This window comes from Procambarus clarkii, chromosome 13, assembly GCF_040958095.1.
Source record: "Procambarus clarkii isolate CNS0578487 chromosome 13, FALCON_Pclarkii_2.0, whole genome shotgun sequence".
NCBI classification, from domain to species: Eukaryota; Metazoa; Arthropoda; class Malacostraca; order Decapoda; family Cambaridae; genus Procambarus; species Procambarus clarkii.
The window spans coordinates 39,299,425-39,318,059 of NC_091162.1; the positions used below are offsets into that span (position 1 = coordinate 39,299,425).

At 38.2% G+C, this 18,635-nt stretch overlaps 1 protein-coding gene across 1 annotated transcript; it reads right to left on the minus strand.

Annotated features, from left to right (window-relative positions):
- Window positions 1–4,736: 4,736 nt before the first annotated feature.
- Window positions 4,737–12,363, minus strand: LOC123757329 (zinc finger protein 436-like). The gene has a single exon (XM_069323871.1). The coding sequence runs from the start codon at window positions 11,660–11,662 to the stop codon at window positions 10,829–10,831; it is 834 nt and encodes a 277-aa protein (XP_069179972.1). The 5' UTR covers window positions 11,663–12,363; the 3' UTR covers window positions 4,737–10,828.
- Window positions 12,364–18,635: the final 6,272 nt, after the last annotated feature.

The following is an 18,635-nucleotide window of genomic DNA, read 5'->3' on the forward strand; positions in this document are numbered from 1 at the left end:
TCCTGCTGAGACCTTGAAGTGCTGCAGAGGTAGTCTGCTCATGGAGCTGCATGAAATTCTCTGCCTCTGCTGGGAAGAAGGAGAGGTTCCACAGGATATGAGGGATGCCAACATCGTCACACTGTATAAGAATAAAGGTGACAGGGGCGACTGCAACAACTACCGTGGAATCTCCCTCCTCAGTATTGTCGGAAAGCTGTTTGCTCGAGTCGCATTGAAGAGGCTCCAAGTACTTGCAGAGAGAGTCTATCCAGAATCACAATGCGGATTCAGAGCTGGCAGGTCCACCATCGACATGGTCTTTTCCCTCAGACAACTGCAGGAGAAATGCAGGGAACAGAAGCAGCCACTCTTTGTAGCCTTCATAGATCTGACGAAGGCCTTCGACCTCGTCAGCAGGGATGGCCTGTTCAAGATCCTCCCCAAGATCGGATGCCCACCCAGGCTCCTCAGCATCATCAGATCTTTCCATGAGAACATGAGGGGCACCGTGGTCTTTGATGGCCTAACATCAGACGCCTTTGACATCCGAAGTGGAGTAAAGCAGGGCTGCGTACTGGCTCCAACCCTATTCGGGATTTTCTTCGCAGTTATGCTGCGGCACGCCTTCGGATCTGTCACGGAAGGCATTTACCTCCGGACCAGGTCGGATGGAAAGCTCTTTAACCTCGCCAGGCTGAGAGCCAAGACAAAGGTTCGGCTGAGGTGTCTGCGCGACTTCCTCTTTGCCGACGACGCAGCAGTCACTGCCCACTCAGCTGAAGACCTCCAACGGCTCATAACCCGCTTCAGCGAGGCCTCTCAGGCTTTCGGACTCACCATCAGTCTGAAGAAAACACAAGTCATGGGACAAGGAGTGGACTCCCCACCTGACATCGGCATCTCTGATTCCAAACTGGAAGTCGTTCACGACTTCGTGTACCTGGGCTCCACAATCTCTGACTCCCTCTCTTTTGATACGGAGCTAAACAAACGCATCGGTAAGGCATCTACTACCATGTCCAGACTGACAAAGAGAGTGTGGACCAACAATAGGCTAACTGAGTATACTAAGATTCAGGTTTACAGAGCCTGTGTCCTGAGCACTCTCCTTTATGGCAGTGAGTCTTGGACACTCCGCGCCCGTCAGGAAAGACAGCTGAATGCCTACCACATGCGCTGCCTTCGACACATCTTGGACATCACCTGGCAGGACAAGGTGACAAACAACAACGTCTTGGGGAGAGCAAGAATCACCAGCATGTACACAATGCTGAAACAGAGACGAATGCGCTGGCTCAGGCACGTTGTGCGAATGGGCGACGGCAGGATCCCCAAGGATCTCCTGTACGGAGAGCTGATGCAGGGAAAGCGTCCAACAGGCAAGCCCCAGCTACGGTACAAAGACGTATGCAAGAGGGACCTGAAAGCCATGGACGTCGATCTTGCTATATGGGAGACACTGGCTGCAGACCGTTCAGCCTGGAGGCAGTCTGTTCAACGAGGTCTCTCCAAGTTCGAGGAGTCACTTGCCAAGGAATCGGAGGCAAAGAGACAGAGAAGGAAAGCCGGTAGCCAGGAAGACAGACCAGAATCGGACTTCGTTTGTGCTCGGTGTGGGAAGGACTGCCACTCTCGGATTGGCCTCATCAGTCACACCAGACGCTGCACCAGGATTGACAACTAGGGCGCAACTCCATAGTCTCCCGAGACTGAAGGATGCCTACTACTAGCTTAGTGGTTCGCTATGGTGAACACATTTGTACATGAGGTATATACAATGTGTGTGTATATAGTGTAATAACAGCAACAGGAGTATGTTGGGAGGAGCTATTTTGGTGAGGGAGGTGACATAATCGTAGCGTCGTCTGCTGGCTACTGTGTGATTTCTCATGCAGTGCATGGTGGCCACTGCAAAGTTTGAACTTAATACCGGCTTACTTGCATAGTTCTGGTGAATAAAACACGTAGATAGGTATACATGTGTAAATAGTGTAATAAAAACAATAACAGTATGGTGGGAGGAGCAATGTTGGCGAGTAAGGTGTTGGAGGAGTGAGGGAGGGAGACTGGCTGGGTGTGGCAGCTGACACTCGCAGAGTTCTGGGTGTGTTGATGGTGAATGTATATAGTGTGTGTTAGGGTATAGTGTGTAAATAGATTGTATATATATATATATATATATAAATTAACATGTTGCATGGGAAATATGTGCAATATATGTGTACACGTGTCATGCACGTAACACAGTGTCATCGGACAGTACGGATGTTCTACTGCCATAATATAGTGTACGTGTTCATTATATATAGAATTGGCACGAAAAAACTAATAAAATGTATTTGGAACTGCGCAAAAAATTAACAAAAATATATTCGTGGCAACTCGTGCATCTTGAGCCAGGCGAGCTAGTGGCCCCGGGGGCATACGCCAGGGGCGACCAGAGATTGATGACTTCACGCGCGAACTTAGCGACCCCATAGCAGTCAAAGTAAGTACAATTTCGACTTTTTGTTAACATATCCATACTCAGGGATGGGTTTTCGACACTTTAAAAAAAAAAAAAAGAATTTTTTCCAGAGAATTTATTTCATGTGCACTGGAGGGGTGTCATATTTGGAAGCAGAGCAGTTGAGGGGGTTAATGAACTGTACAGTAATTTAAAGTGTTAATTTTAGTGTTGTGTTAGTATAAGTTATGTAAATTGTCAAGAATTTTTAACTTCAAGATGTGTGGCATCAATCAAGAAGACGAACAACAACAAGGTAAGTTGAGGTTTCTAGTTGAATATTTAATAATTATATGTGGCAAGGCAATTCAAATTATGTTGTTTCTAGCATAAAACATAGTTGGAAATGGTTAGTTTTGGACTCAAGAGGTGAAAAAGTACCATTATTCGGAACACGTGATTATCCGGCTGGGGGGGGTCCTTCCCATATATTCCGGATAATTGAGTAGAGACAGTAGATGCATAATTTTCAGTGATATTCATAATTATTCATTTTTGGAGGAGGGGGGGGGTGGAAGGTACTCACCTAGTTGTGCTTGCAGGGGGGTTGAGCTCTGGCTCTTTAGTGCTGCCTCTCAATTGTCAATCAACTGGTGTATAGATTCCTGAGCCTACTGGACTCTATCGTATCAAGTGATGTATGTAAATATTTGTTTAACCTAACTAGTTATATATTGTAGACTTTGAGTTGACGTTTATGAAGATAAGGGGCTATTGTGATAGTTCAGTACACTAAAAATGCCATATGTTGAAATGTAAATTTTATAGGGTTTAAACAAAATTTGCATATATATATATTTTTTTATCATTCCTTTGGGTTATGGAGCTGAAATTGGGAGCAGTTGGAAGTCTTATGCAGTAAACATAACCATTCGATGCACTCGAGTGAGTGCATCACAATAAACTTATAGTTATGTGAGGCTGAGAGCGGCCAGTTTCAATTTTGTTTAATAGGCTAAAGTAGCTAGGGGATATTGTGTATTTACTATTTCATTGAATGTTACTGTATATATTTTAATATTCTGCACTTGGTGTAACCCTCCACTCTGCTATTCTGTTATGCTATGTTATTCTGTGCACCAATGATGATCTATACTTTTACCGAATTAATGGGGGAAATCTGTTGCCTGCCAAATTCCCCTAAAAAGAAAGAATTGTGACTTTACAAATTCATCACAACATACAGAGGAATTATTAAACAAGAAATAAATGTTACTTGTACCTCTATTGTGTGTGTGTAATTAATGCTCCTAGTTAAGGTGAGTGGATGTGACCTTTCACATTGAGACATTGTCAAGTAATTCTATATAATAATTAACAAGACATAAATATGAGCCAATTATTACACATCATTCACATCCATCAAGACAAGAAGAATTTTAAAAACAATCAAAAGAGTATTGGCTACTATAGCTGGTAACACAGACCTATAATTATCATAAATATCAATTAAACAACATTTAAACTTATACTTATGCATACAAAAATCTAAATTCAATATTTTAAAAGCATACATTCTTTATAATTAAAATAATTTAGATTCAGGCAACTGTAAACCTATGACATAAATACTATTAGTAATTGGGCCTTAGGTAATATATTACCTATTATATTATCATGTAGATATTACTTTGAAGGGAATATCTACATGATAATACATATAATGGAGTAAGATTAATATAAATGCAAAATACTATGTAAGAAATGCCAAATTCAGGCTAATATAATTGCCCGTCAGGTTAATACAATTGCCAGTCAAGCTAATAAAATTGTCAGTAAAGCTAATACAATTGCCAGTCAGGTTAATGAAACTGCCAATCTAGCTATATAATGGTTAGAATCATGCTAGCAATTAACAATGTCAGGCTAGCAATGTCAGTCAGGCAAATATGGCCTAACTGCTGAGGTTAGGTTAGAATTACAGTACAGTACATACACTGTATTCCTGACTCAGACAACTATAAATGACATAGTCAGGTTAATCTAGTTCCCCCCTACAATGGAAATATGCAAATATAGTATCAACCTTATCTTAAAAAAAAAAGGCAGAAAGAGTTCAGCAGAAAACAACCGACCGACCAGCCTAACTTCACATATCTGCAAGCTCCTGGAGAACATCCTAAATGAGTGAATCATACACCATCTCGCAGGACACAATCTAGTACAATTTCCCTAATAAGGAATTGTGACTTAACAAATCATCGATAGCGCACAGAAGTATTATTATAGGATAAATAAATGTTACATGTAGCTCAATTCCGTATGTAATTAATGCTCCTATTTACAGTTAGTGGATGGTGACCTTTTATGTTGAGACATTGTCAATTCTATATAATAATTAACATATTATATATGTTAATTATAATATATATAGGTCATATAAGCCAATTATAATTACATATATAACCTATATAATTATATAGGTCATATAAGCCAATTATTACATTTAATTCTAGCTATAAATAATACAAACTATTAATAGAGCCTAAATAAATAATAATTACATATCATTCACATCCATCAAAACAACAAGAATTTAAAAAAACAATCCAAATGATATAGGATACTATAACTGGAAACACAGGCCTATAATGATCATATAAATTAAACAATATTTAAAAAAGGTTTACAAAATAAAAACATCTAAAATCACTAATTAAAAAGCAGACATCCGTTATAATTAAAATAATTACAAAAATTTAGATGCAAGCATCAATAAACCTATGACATAAGTACTACCAGTAATTAGGCCTTAGGTAACTACCTTGAAGGCAATACTCTATGAAAACACATATAATGGAGTAAGATTAATGTAAATGCAAAATACTGCACTAGTTTAAGAAATGCCAAATTCAGGCAAATATAACAAATATTATTGCCAGTCAGACTAATATAATGGCCAGACTGGTTAAATGAAACTGCCAATCTAGCCTATATAACTGCTAGAATCAGGCTAATAAATGTCAGTCAGGCAAATAGCCTAACTGCTGAGGTTAGGTTAGAATTACAGTACAGAATATGCACTGTATTCCTGACTCAGAAAATTATAAATACCATAGTCAGATTAATCTAGTTCCCTTACATTGGAAATATGCAAATATCAACCATATCTTAAAAAAATAAGGTGGGGGGGGGAGAAAGAGAGTGAACACCATCTCATAGGGAAAAATCTAGTAAAATCAACACAAAATGGTTTTGTTAAAAATATATCCTCCCTTAACCTACTCACATTTTTGGAGATGGTAATAAGCTATTCAGACAAAGGACTTCCACTAGATATAACAATCACAGACTTTTCAAAAGCTTTTCATAAGACACCAAATGAAAGGCTGGCAAAGAAGTTACAAGCACATGCAGTGCATGATTCCATCTAGGGCCAACCCTTTTTGTCATATAAATCAATGATGTAGTTGAGAATATTACAAACCGCATGCAGATGATTAGTCACAATAATGTGACTGACGATATGATGACCAAACCACACACCAGATGATGACTGGCAAATCTCTGGTGTGTGGTTTGGTCATCATTACAACTCTATGTTAAAGTTGAAAGCAAAAACAATATTGAGGCCTTACAAAGAGAGCTATATGAACTCCACAAATGGTTGGAAGACTGGCAAATGCTCTTTAATATTGAAAATGCAGGACCTTGCATATAGGACATAGCAATGCACTCAACTATCAGATCCAAAATACTACCATGCAGCAGATTGAAGAAAGTTAGGATCAATGGGTCTGAATCCATCAGTCAATGAAAGTTACACAAGTGGGAGCTGCAGTAATAAAAGCCAACCAAACCCTAGGAATAGTCAAACGAACCTTTGACTCCAAAGAAAGAAGGTGGTTATTTGAAGTACAAAACTCTGGTGGCCCCTAATCTGGAGAACTCAGCCCGTCCTCCAAAAATGGGGAGGTAAATGTAACAGCCCCATAAGTTCAATTATGTATTATGTATGACAGTCAGGAATTGTATTTATTTACACTTAGTATTAAATCGTACTGTCAAATATATTGTGAATATTTGAGTTTACCTGAAAAGCTGAATAGAAATCCATGACTTAACCTAACCATCTTAGTTTTTGAAGATAAGCATTGATTGATTGATAAAGATTAAGCCACCCAAGAGGTGGCACTTGCATGAATAGCCCGTAAGTGGTACAATTTTTTGTTCAGTAATTCTTTTCAGTACAGTACAACCTTGATTCAACGTACCCCGATTCAACGAATCTCCGGCTAGTTCACACACTTTTCAGGCCGGATTTACTCACCCGGTTCAACGAACAATGGTTCGCCGAAGCGGGGGATGTTCGGATTTGCTTACAACGTCGAGACAGAGTTCACAGGTGGAAAACTTTCACATTCTATCACAGATTACAATTATTAATTCCTTCATATGACAAGTTCGATCACACAAGTGGACCACACAAGTGGACCGCACAAGTGGACCACAAGTGGTCCACAAGCTTACGATGTTGGGACAGAGTTCACAGAGTGGTGGAAAACTGTTTCATTCTATCGCAGATTACAATTAATAATTCCTTCATAAGATAAGTTGGATCACACAAGTGGACCACACAACAAGTGAATCATATGAACCAAACACCAGCCAGAATGGTCCACAAGAAGTGACGCATATTAACCAAACACCAGCCGGAGTCGTCCACACAAGTGAACGACTGAGTTTCAATGATTTTCGTTCACCGATTTGTGGCACACGTATCTTTGTAAATTAATTTAAAGGCTGAAGCGTGAATAGCTAGCTAATATGTTGAAATCTTCTTATATACATTTTCTGTGATGAAACAAGACGAGTGAGGGTGGACAGATAAGGGAATACTGTACAGTAAACCTCACTTTACAGTGAGGTTTCACTCACTTTCGTCTGTGTTGTCATAGTTCAGTGACCCATGGCTTTGAACGTTTCACATTAATAAATAATTTCTAAAACTGGTGTTTTAATAACTCTTTATTATCCTAATTAAACTAAACTAAATAAAACCAAAAATATACTGTAATAAGATAGATATCTCCTATTTGAGAAATTATTCACGTAATTTGGCAGCACAACTCCAGCACGAGTGGACAGGTTTAATCCCTGTCCATACAACACCATGCTTGTTGTGTTCGATTTCGTCGCCACAGTTCAGCGATCTACAGCTTCGAAATAATAAAATTAATAAATCAGTTCCAAAATAAGTATTTTTTATAGCTCTTATTATCGTAATAATGTTGCTAAACTAAATATATAAAACCCAAAAATATATAACTTGATGTAAATCGAATATTTAAGAGAAATTTATGTTACTGGATCAGGCTTAAACACCAGCCTACTGAAGGGTGTACGTATAGACTTAGTCTGCATTCGTACAGTATGCACCCAGTGCCCTTAGCTTTATCTGCGATTGACGTACAGTATTTATCCGCCGGTGGAAGAATAATCGTGGAATTGACCATTTTTTTACTACAGCTCTTTGGTTATAAAACAAAATGTCTCAGGGGCTTACTAATAGTGCCTTATTAATGCCAAAAATGAAGCAATATTTTGCAAGAACTAGTAGCAGAAAATCAACCAGCACGAAAACAGCCATACCAACACGAGAACAGCTGTACCCAGCACGAGAACAGCTGTACCCAGCAGGAGAACAGCTGTACCAAGCACGAGAACAGCCGTACCCAGCACGAGAACAGCCGTACCAAGCACGAGAACAGCCGAACCAAGCACGAGAACAGCCGTACCCAGCACGAGCACAGTTGTACCCAGCACGAGCACAGTTGTACCCAGCACTGGTACAACAGCCGTACCCAGCACAAGCACAGTTGTACCCAGTACTGGTACAACAGCAGCCAGCACCAGCTCAGAAGCAGCTGAACCCACAGCAGCAGCGAGCACCAGCAAAGCTGAGGCAAACATCTAAAAACATTGTGTGCAGCGTGAACAGTTAGAACAAGTGTTAAATTTAAGTGTGTACACAGTGTTAAAATTAAAGTTGCAGTAATTTTAGTGTACAATAGTTTTCATAAACTGTACTGTAGTACTCAACATACAGCAGAACTACTTTTAATCAACACAGTGCTAACGGCATAATGCACTGCAGTACGTATTTAATGTAGAGCATTCACAACTTCACGAAACTTCAAGATGGACATAACTTCAACAATAAGGTAAATTTATGAATTACAGTATTTTTTAGTAGAGAAGTAATATATAGGTAGAGTATGTAATATGATAATGCATTTTTATTGTGAACAAGAAAAAAAAAGACACTGACACAAACGCCTCCTGAAGGTCACCTCTTGCAACGAATCCAACGAACTGGGGTTGGTCCCATATAGTACGTTGAATCGAGGTTGTACTGTATTCTGAGGTTGCATTTAATCGTCAAGCTGTTATCGCGGGGGAGGATATTGCTTGACAGTCTTTATGAGGGTGTCCAGCTGCTGGACACCTTTTTTTGACCAGGAGAGTGGCTGAGATTAGCATTTTATTGCTTCTTAATTACAATTACTACTTAACCTATAGCTATATTGATATTACAGTTTTATAAAACAAATAAAACAAAACTAAAATATTTAAATAAATTGAAAAGTAACTCAGGATATTTTCAAATTTTGTACAAAATTTCTATTTTTAATAAAGTTACACAAGTGGTTACACACCAGAAATAAATATCTCTTTGATATCCCCAGGGTCAAACTTAATCTGTGTAAACACTCTATGCAAATTAAGGGACCTAGTCTATGGAACTCACTCCCTAGTGAATTGAAAAGCTGTCAAACTTTTGCCTCATTTAAAAACAAAAACAAAAAGTACCTAATTTCATCTTAGTAGTTTCCTACACTGAGCTTTAAATTTGCTCTGTATCTAGTGTTACCCAATCTTCCAATCTTTATGTACTTAATCCAAACAACTTTATCATTGTATTCATTGCTGTCTTCTTTTAGGTGCTAGCCATATGCTGCATTGTGCCTGCTAAGTTTTGTTAAACTACCATTCAAGCTGTCATTGCAATCATTCTGAGATACCTATGTGCTTTAATATACCTACAATTTTTCTCTCATCTTTTATTTTTGTTCATGCTATGTAACTGTTATCATTTTTATAAATTTTGCAAGTATTTACCTGCATATAAGTTTCTTAGATTAAGGACCTGCCCGAAATGCTGCGCGTACTAGTGGCTTTACAAGAATGTTATTACTATGCTATGTATCCTCACAATCCCAATGTACCTTCTTGTATGTATATATATATATATATATATAAATAAATAAATAAATAAATAAATAAATAAATAAATAAAACTGAAAAAGAAATTCCTGATATTTAAAACTTGTGTATAATGAACTGAACTTTAAAACTTCATCCTAAAATTCTGAGTGTCTTGACAGAAAACATGAATTAAATGGGGAGGTCAATGTAACAGCCCCATAAGTGCAATTATGTACTATGAATGACAGTCAGGAAATGTACTTATTACATTTAGTATTAAAACGTACGGAGACTTCATCTTCAGAAGAGTGCATCTGCCATGGACAAAGTGCAATGTAGAAGGGGAAAGGAACTATCAGACAAAAGCACCAAGCAATTATGATTATATGAAACTTGGAAGGAATCAAGATAAGGATTTGGGATGGGATGGAGGGAAAGCATGGTGCCCAACCACTTGGATGGTCAGGGATTGAATGCAAACCTGCATGAGTGAGACCATCGCTCTACTATTCAGCTCAAGTGGTTGGGCTAGTAGTGACAAAAATAAAAATCCCAAAACTTAGTACTCTCACAGCAGGAGGGGCCGAGGGCCACAAAACTAACAACACTGCAAACTAGACACGACAGGGTGGATTAATATCCTCCAACAATAAGTTGGAGGATATTAATCCAGTAATATTAATAGTAATCCAGGATATTAATCTATAATAATTAATTAATATCCTCCAACAATAAGTTGGAGGATATTAATCCAGATCGCTTCCATAAATGGTCACATAAAAAAAAAACAGGAAATGCTTTTTCACCATTGGATTATAAACCCCCATGAACCGTCTACCTGCCAAAGCCATAAATGCCAAAACATTATTATACTTCAAAATCCAGTTGGAAAAAATTCAGAGGAAACTGGAGGACTTTAGACAAGACTCTAGCTTCCTGTCCCCATTATGGCCACTAAATAGATGGTGGGGCTCAGGTATATATATCTACTTAGCCTTTCATCAATGTCTAGCTTGGACATATATAAATGCCAGTCATGTCAACATAACTACTCAAAATTCATATTACTCAGTCATGAAGCTTGATAATCCAAAACTAACTTTGATATTTCTAATCATGAATAATTAAAACTCAATGATGCATCCTGTGCACCTTCATACGTCCAAAATGACTGAAACCTCTCCCACAGTCTGGACACTTATAAGGTCGATCATCTGTATGCTCTATCAAGTGTTTTATTATCGATATACGTTCCCTAAATTTTCTGCCACACTCAGTACACTCATAAGGTAAATCAGTATGCACCCTTTTGTGCAGGTTCATGTTTCCAAAGGTACTGAAACCCTTCCCACACTCTGGACACTCAAATGGTTTTTCACCTGTATGAATCTTCCTGTGCATGCTCATACGTCCAAGACGACGGAATCTTTTTCCACAATCTGGACACTCATGAGGTCGATCATCTGTATGCACCATTCTGTGAGCTTTCAGCGATTCAAGACGATTGAATCTCTTCCCACACTCTGGACACTCAAAAGGTCTTTCATCAGTATGCACCATCCTGTGCCTCACCATGCTCCCAAGATGACGGAATCTTTTACCACACTCTGGACACTGATGAGGTTGATCATCTGTATGCACTAGACTATGAGTTTTCAAATGTTCAAGACGAGTGAATCTCTTCCCACACTCTGGACACTCAAAAGGTCTTTCATCGGTATGCACCATCATGTGATCCTTCATACTGCCAAGATGACGGAATCTTTTCCCACACTCTGGACACTGGTGAGGTTGACCTCCTGAATGCACTAGACTATGAGTCTTCAAATGTTCGAGACGATTGAATCTCTTCCCGCACTCTGGACACTCAAAAGGTCTTTCATCTGTATGCACCCTCCTGTGCCTCCCCATACTCCCAAGATGACGGAAACTTTTCCCACACTCTGGACATTTGTGAGTTTTCATCTTCTTTGTGGAAGGTACAGTTTGAGTAAAGGTGTTCTCCGCCAAACGACCACACAAATGGTGGTGTTGAGAGATGTCCTTCGGTAGAGTGTCTATGTTGACGGTTTGACAAGGATCCAGTGTTGTTTCTTGAAGATAGGGGTGATGTGACCAACTAAAGTGCCAACTGCTGCTGCTTCTTCCTTATATGTGCAGCTTGTGTGAAGGTTTTCACCTCCGGGTAACCTCGAGAGGTGATGGTGGACGCCTCACGGTGGAGCCCCTATGCTGACGGGTAGGCAAGGCTTGAGTCTTATTTCTTAGAATTAAGTGTGATGTGAACAATAGGCGGTCAATGCCGCTTCGTCTTCTTTATAATATGTGCAGTTTGTGTAGAAGTTTTTTTCTGGATGACTACAGAAGACGGATCGCCGTTCGGACACAAAATTTGTACGTTCAGTACATAAATGCCTGGTTAATATTGAAACCACATTAAAATGCTACTAACCGTTAAAATCCTCCACTTAGCAGGCATATAGTTATTAAATGGAGTTAAGTAATGTGAGATATATGCCGTTGTTGGTATGAAAGTGGTAATTCTTCTTCTTCTGGATAGTAGATGCAGTTTGAATGAAAAAGGTGGTACACAGAATCTGTTGTTGGTGATTGAGGAGCGAGTGGCACACAATCTGCACAACACATGCAAGTGTAAACAACATTCCAGTATCCAAACATGCTCGAACGCACATAGCGCTGGGCCGTGTCTGTTTTTGTAGGTGCACTATTATATTTACTGTATGATAGTTATACTTGTATATAATAATTTTTATTAAAGGTACACGCGAAATATATAATTTAAATAAATAAAAATGGCTTCAGAAGCCACACGCCTGTTCATACAAGTCTTTTGTAATAAAGGAATTTGGGCGCTCGAATACGTGTGCGCTAACTTGCATTCGCAACTATTCTCGCTTTCAGGGGCCAATAACTAATAAAAACTATCTATTTATTTATTTATTATTTATTTACTATTTATTTATTTATTTTTATTTATTTATTTATTTATTTATTTATTTATTTATTTATTTATTTATTTATTTATTTATTCATATATTTATTTAAGTATTTATCTTACAGTTCTTCTGTATAGCAACTAGCACAATTCAATCAATTTCTTTCTTTATTATGCACCCCATACCCCTCCCGTGGGCGGTGGTATAAAGGATTACAGAGGCACATAATCTGTTCAGGAACTGAACCCTCTAGTTCGTTTAGCTAAGCAAATAACAATGTTTGACGCTAGTTACAAAACTAGCACGCATCCTGGAATACGACCCACTAAATCGTTTAACAACCAGGTACCCATTCACTGCTGGGAGAACAGAGGCTGCAGTTAAGGATTGGCTCCCAGTCAATCCTCCCCTTGCAAGGATACAAACGCTGGCCAAAGCGCTTGTGAAGCGCCGGGCGAGTGTTTTACCACTGCGCCACGGAAACCAAATATTTATTGGTTTAATACAAATATGTATTAATTAGGGCATAAGACATAATACATAATACTAATAAAATATATTTGAAAAACAAATATTTATAAACAGCTCTACTCCAATTCAATTTCTTTCTTTATTATGCACCCCATACCCATCCCGTGGGCGGTGGTGTAAATGATTAGAGGCATTTTTTTTTGTTTTTTGCAGGGATATTCCTGCGCGGGCCCTAAGCCTCTGGCTGGCCCACTAAGTGTTGCTTGTTTTTGTTTTACTTGGGCGGAGTATGAATATTTATTACTCGTATGGTCGCTTCAGTAAGATTTTGCCATATGTGTTTAACAACTTCTTCTGCTCTGTTGAATCTAAGGTCTTCCCTGTGCCTCGGGAGCGATCGGTCGCACCAGGCCTCCTCCAACATGGATTTACTACAAAATGGATAAAGTCGGCGCTAAGGAGCTATATACAACCTAGCAGTGATATACACCTGGGTTACTCATACAGAACAGGTTTTTATGCAGACAAGTATAGACCCAGAACTAAACCTCTTATCCACTATCTATGACAATCATCACTTTAATGATCTAAATTGCAGATATTTTGCAGCACATGATGTAAACAATGTATTAACTCATAATCACAATATCTCTGTAATCAACTTGAACGTTAGATCCCTAGGTAAACACTTTGATGATGTTAGTGCCTTGATTGAAACTATTGACAACAAATTCTCTTTTATTATACTTACTGAAACATAGTTGAAAGAGGATACTACTCAACTCTTTAACATGCCTAACTACTCGGCAATTCACAACTGTCGTCAACTTCAGAGAGGTGGTGGCACTGCTCTTTACTACCACCAAGAACTAACATGCTTAAAAGAAATTAGAACTACAGACTGCTGTGGGGAGTATATCTTCGCCAGCTTCAGAGTCAAGGGTGCCGAGTCTGTCCTGTCTGTGGGTGCAGTCTATATAATTCCTAACACTGATGTATCCGAATTCAACTCAAACCTTAGAAATCTAATACTCGATAACAGACTGAACAAAAACCATCTAATAATCGCAGGGGACTTTAATATTGACCTCTGCGAGCCTGAACATCCTACTGCTGTTAGCTTCCTCAACTGTATGAATTCCTGCTTCCTCATACCTTTAATCATTAGACCTACTAGAATCACTGATTACCGTTGGAGTGCCACAGGGCAGCATCTTAGGACCTCTTCTATTTCTTATATATATAAACGATCTGCCTAATGTCTCTAATATTCTCAAACCTATATTGTTTGCTGACGATACTACCCTTATCTATTCAAACCTCAACCCACATACACTAAATAATGTTGTGAATAATGAATTAAAAAAAGTCCACTTATGGATGTCAACGAACAAACTAACATTAAACATCGAAAAGACTTACTACATCTTATTTGGAAGCAAATCATCAAATGCAATTCAGCTACAGATAGACAACATTAACATCAGTAATAAAAATGATGGCAAGTTTCTTGGCCTATTCCTAGACAAGAGACTCAACTCCAGCACCCACATTCAACACATAACTAAGAAAGTCTCTAAGACAGTTGGTATACTCTCCAAAATCAGATATTATGTTCCTAACTCTGCTCTCCTCTCACTATATTATGCACTAATCTACCCCTATCTTAATTATGGTATCTGTGCATGGGGGTCTACCACTGCAAACCACCTTAAGCCCATCATCACACAGCAAAAATCTGCTATCAGAATAATAACTAACTCTGCTTTCAGACAACACTCAGCTCCCTTGTTTAAATCCCTAAACTTGCTAAATATTAACTCCCTCCACACATTCTCTTGTGTCAACTACATTTACAAAACCCTGTTCTTAAATGCAAACCATGCTTTGAAACTCTCCCTGGACAGATGTAATAGGACCCATTATCACCACACCAGAAATAAATATCTCTTTGATATCCCCAGGGTCAAACTTAATCTGTGTAAACACTCTATGCAAATTAAGGGACCTAGTCTATGGAACTCACTCCCTAGTGAATTGAAAAACTGTAAAACTTTTGCCTTATTTAAAAGCAAAACCAAAAAGTACCTAACTTCATCTTCTTAGTTTCCTACACTGAGCTTTAAATTTGCTCTGTACCTAGTGTTACCCAATCTCCTAATTTTTATGTAATATCAAACAACCTTATCATTGTGTTCATTGCTGTCTTCTTTTATGTGCTAGCCATATGCTGTATTGTGACTACCAATTTTTGTCAACTACCATTCAAGCTGTCATTGCAATCAATTTTATATTGTTTCTGCTGTATTGTGCCTACCAATTTGTTGTCAACTACCATTCAAGCTGTCATTGCAATCAATCTTAGCTACCTATGTGCTTTAATATACTGTACCTACAATTTTCTCTCATCTTTTTTTTCATTTCATGTAATCTGTTATCATTTTTTTTGTCTATAAATTTTGCAAGTATTTACCTCCTTAAAATTTTCTTAGATTAAGGACCTGCCCGAAACGCTGCGCGTGCTAGTGGCTTTACAAGACTGTAATTACCATATTTGTATCCTCACATTCCTTATGTACATTCTTGTATATGCATAAATAAATAAAAAATAAATAAACAAATAAATAAGTACTGCCACGACTCTAGATCACATCTGGACAAACATAACCTCTCCGCTTACTTCAGGTATAATCACCGATAGCACTACAGACCATTACCCCACATTTCTCTTAACTAACATTAGCAAACCACCACTAGAGTCAAGGGAGTTAAGTTTTAGGCTGCACAATGAAACTGCTATAGACAATTTTATAACTGCTGCTGATAATGTCAACTGGGAGTCCGAGTTAGGTAACATAGGGCACATCAACCTAGCAGTGCAATCTTTTCTTCAAAAAACTCTTAGCCTTTATAACACCCACTGTCCTATGCTTACAAAACAAGTCACAACCAAAAGGCTTAACAATCCCAGGCTTACAAAGGGAATACTTAAATCCATTAATAAAAAAACATTGAGAAGACCTTGAGAAGAAGTATAGGTTAGGAATTGTCTCCAAAGAATTCTCATAGAATTACTCATTATTGCTATCTAAGATAATTAAATGAGCCAAAACTAAATACTACGAAGATAAATTTACCCAAATAAAGAGCAACATTAAAAAAACTTGGAGCACAATTTCATAAATATTGGGATCAAAGAACACTTTAAATAACAAACCAACACTCCTTTCCAATAACGATGGTCAGCTTTCAGCCTCAGATTCTGCTATTGAGTTCAATAGGTTCTTCTCTTCCATTGGGTCATCCCTTGCAAATGATATTCCATCTTCCAGTACTGACGTTAAGGACTATCTCACAGGTAACTATCCACAGTCTCTGTACCTAAAGCCTATTAAAATAAAATAAATGTTTATTTAGGTAAGGTACATACATACAAGAAATTTTTACAAAGATTGGTGGACTTATAGATAGAGCTAGTACATAAAATGCCTAAAGCCACTATTACGCAAAGCGTTTCGGGCATGAAAAACTTAAATGACTAAAGCTTAATACTAATTGAGCATAAAGAGTAAAATGAAAACATGAAATGAAAACATAGCTGAAAAAGCAGCACAAATACAATTCTGTCGACAAACAGCGCTCTTTAAAAAAAAAAACAGACATTGGTTGACAATAGAGGGGTAAGGTAGGTTACAGGGAATTTATTAGGTATAGCTTCGTTTTTATCTTAAACTGGTTGAGAGAGGTACAGTCTTTAACATGGTTGGGAAGGTCATTCCACAATCTGGGTCCCTTGATTTGTAGAGCATTTCTAGTTTGATTAAGTCGTACTCTAGGAATATCAAAACTGTATTTATTTCTGGTGTAGTGCTCATGGGTTCTGTTACAACCTTCCATGAAGCTTTTGAGGTCAGGATTGGCATTACAGTTCAGCGTTTTATATATGTATAATACACATGAGAGAATGTGCAGTGACTTAATATCTAACATATTCAGAGATTTGAGTAGGGGTACCGAGTGATGTCTGGGGCCAGAGTTGGATATTGTCCTAATAGCAGCTTTGTGTTGAGTAATTAGAGGACGTAAATGATTTTGGGTAGTAGAGCCCCACTGACTTTTAACCCATTAATTCCACTGACGTCAATGAGATAATCCTTTCCCTTAAAACCAAGTCTAGTGCCCTTGAGGAGATATGGTATGTTAAGGTCTCACACCCTTGCCCATTATATTCTTGATTGTCCGTTGATTAATGTATATAGAAACACTCAGATAAGGACTGTTCCTGAACAAATAGCCTGGATGTGTCACAACGGAAAGGTTGATGATATTCTTGAGAGATATAAGAATTTTGCACCAAGATTGTAATATTTTGTTGAATTATCTGCAGGTGTCTTGCAAATTGTCTATACAGTATACCTAGGTCATAAAAGTATTTGTGTGTACGTCTGATACCATACTACTTGTGTAAAGGAGGAAATGTATATGTTTATCTCTCAGAATGTTTGGTAATATGTTTATTGTTTGTGATGTGTGTATATGTATATATTAACACGTTGTACTGAATGGGGTGAGAATAGCTTGAGCTACCTCATCCCTTTGTGTGTATTTTACCTCAATAAACTTATTTCAATTTCAATTTCAATTGAGGAGATACCAACTTTAATTTACAAAAAAGCCTCCAGATCTTTAGCCCCTGCTATTGCATTGCTCTTCAACAAGTCACTTGAACTCCAAACCTTTCCAGATATTCTAAAAAAAAAGCGAGAGTAACGCCTGTCCACAAATGTGGTGATCCCACAGATGTTAACAACTACAGACCTATATCAATCAATACAATACAATTTTATACAATACAATACAATTTTATTTAGGTAAGGTACATACATACAATAAATTTTTACAAGGATTGGTTGACTTATAGGTAGAGCTAGTACATACAATGCCTAAAGCCACTATTACGCAAAGCGTTTCGGGCATGATAAACTTAAATGACAAGCTTAATACTAATTGAGCATAATGAGTAGAATGAAAACAAGAAATGAAAACATAGATGAAAAAGCAGCACAAATACAATTATGTCGACAAACAGCGCTCTTTAAAGAAAAAACAGACATTGGTTGACAATAGAAGGGTAAGGTAGGTTACAGGGAATTTATTAGGTATAGCTTCGCTTTTAACTTAAACTGGTTGAGAGAGGTACAGTCTTTAACATGGTTGGGAAGGTCATTCCACATTCTGGGCCCCTTGATTTGTAGAGCATTTCTAGTTTGATTAACCCCTTAACTGCGTTGCCTCCAAATGTGACACCCCCGCAGTGCGCAGGAAATAAATTCACTGGAAAAAATTCTTTTTTCTTTTTAAAGTGTCAAAAACCCTTCCCTCAGTATGGGAATGTAAAAAAAAAGTCGAAATTGTACTTACTTTGGCTACTATGGGGTCCGGAAGTTGGGCCGTGACGTCATCATTCCCCGTGCACCCATGCCGTAAGCTCTCTGGGGCGGTGGGGCGCT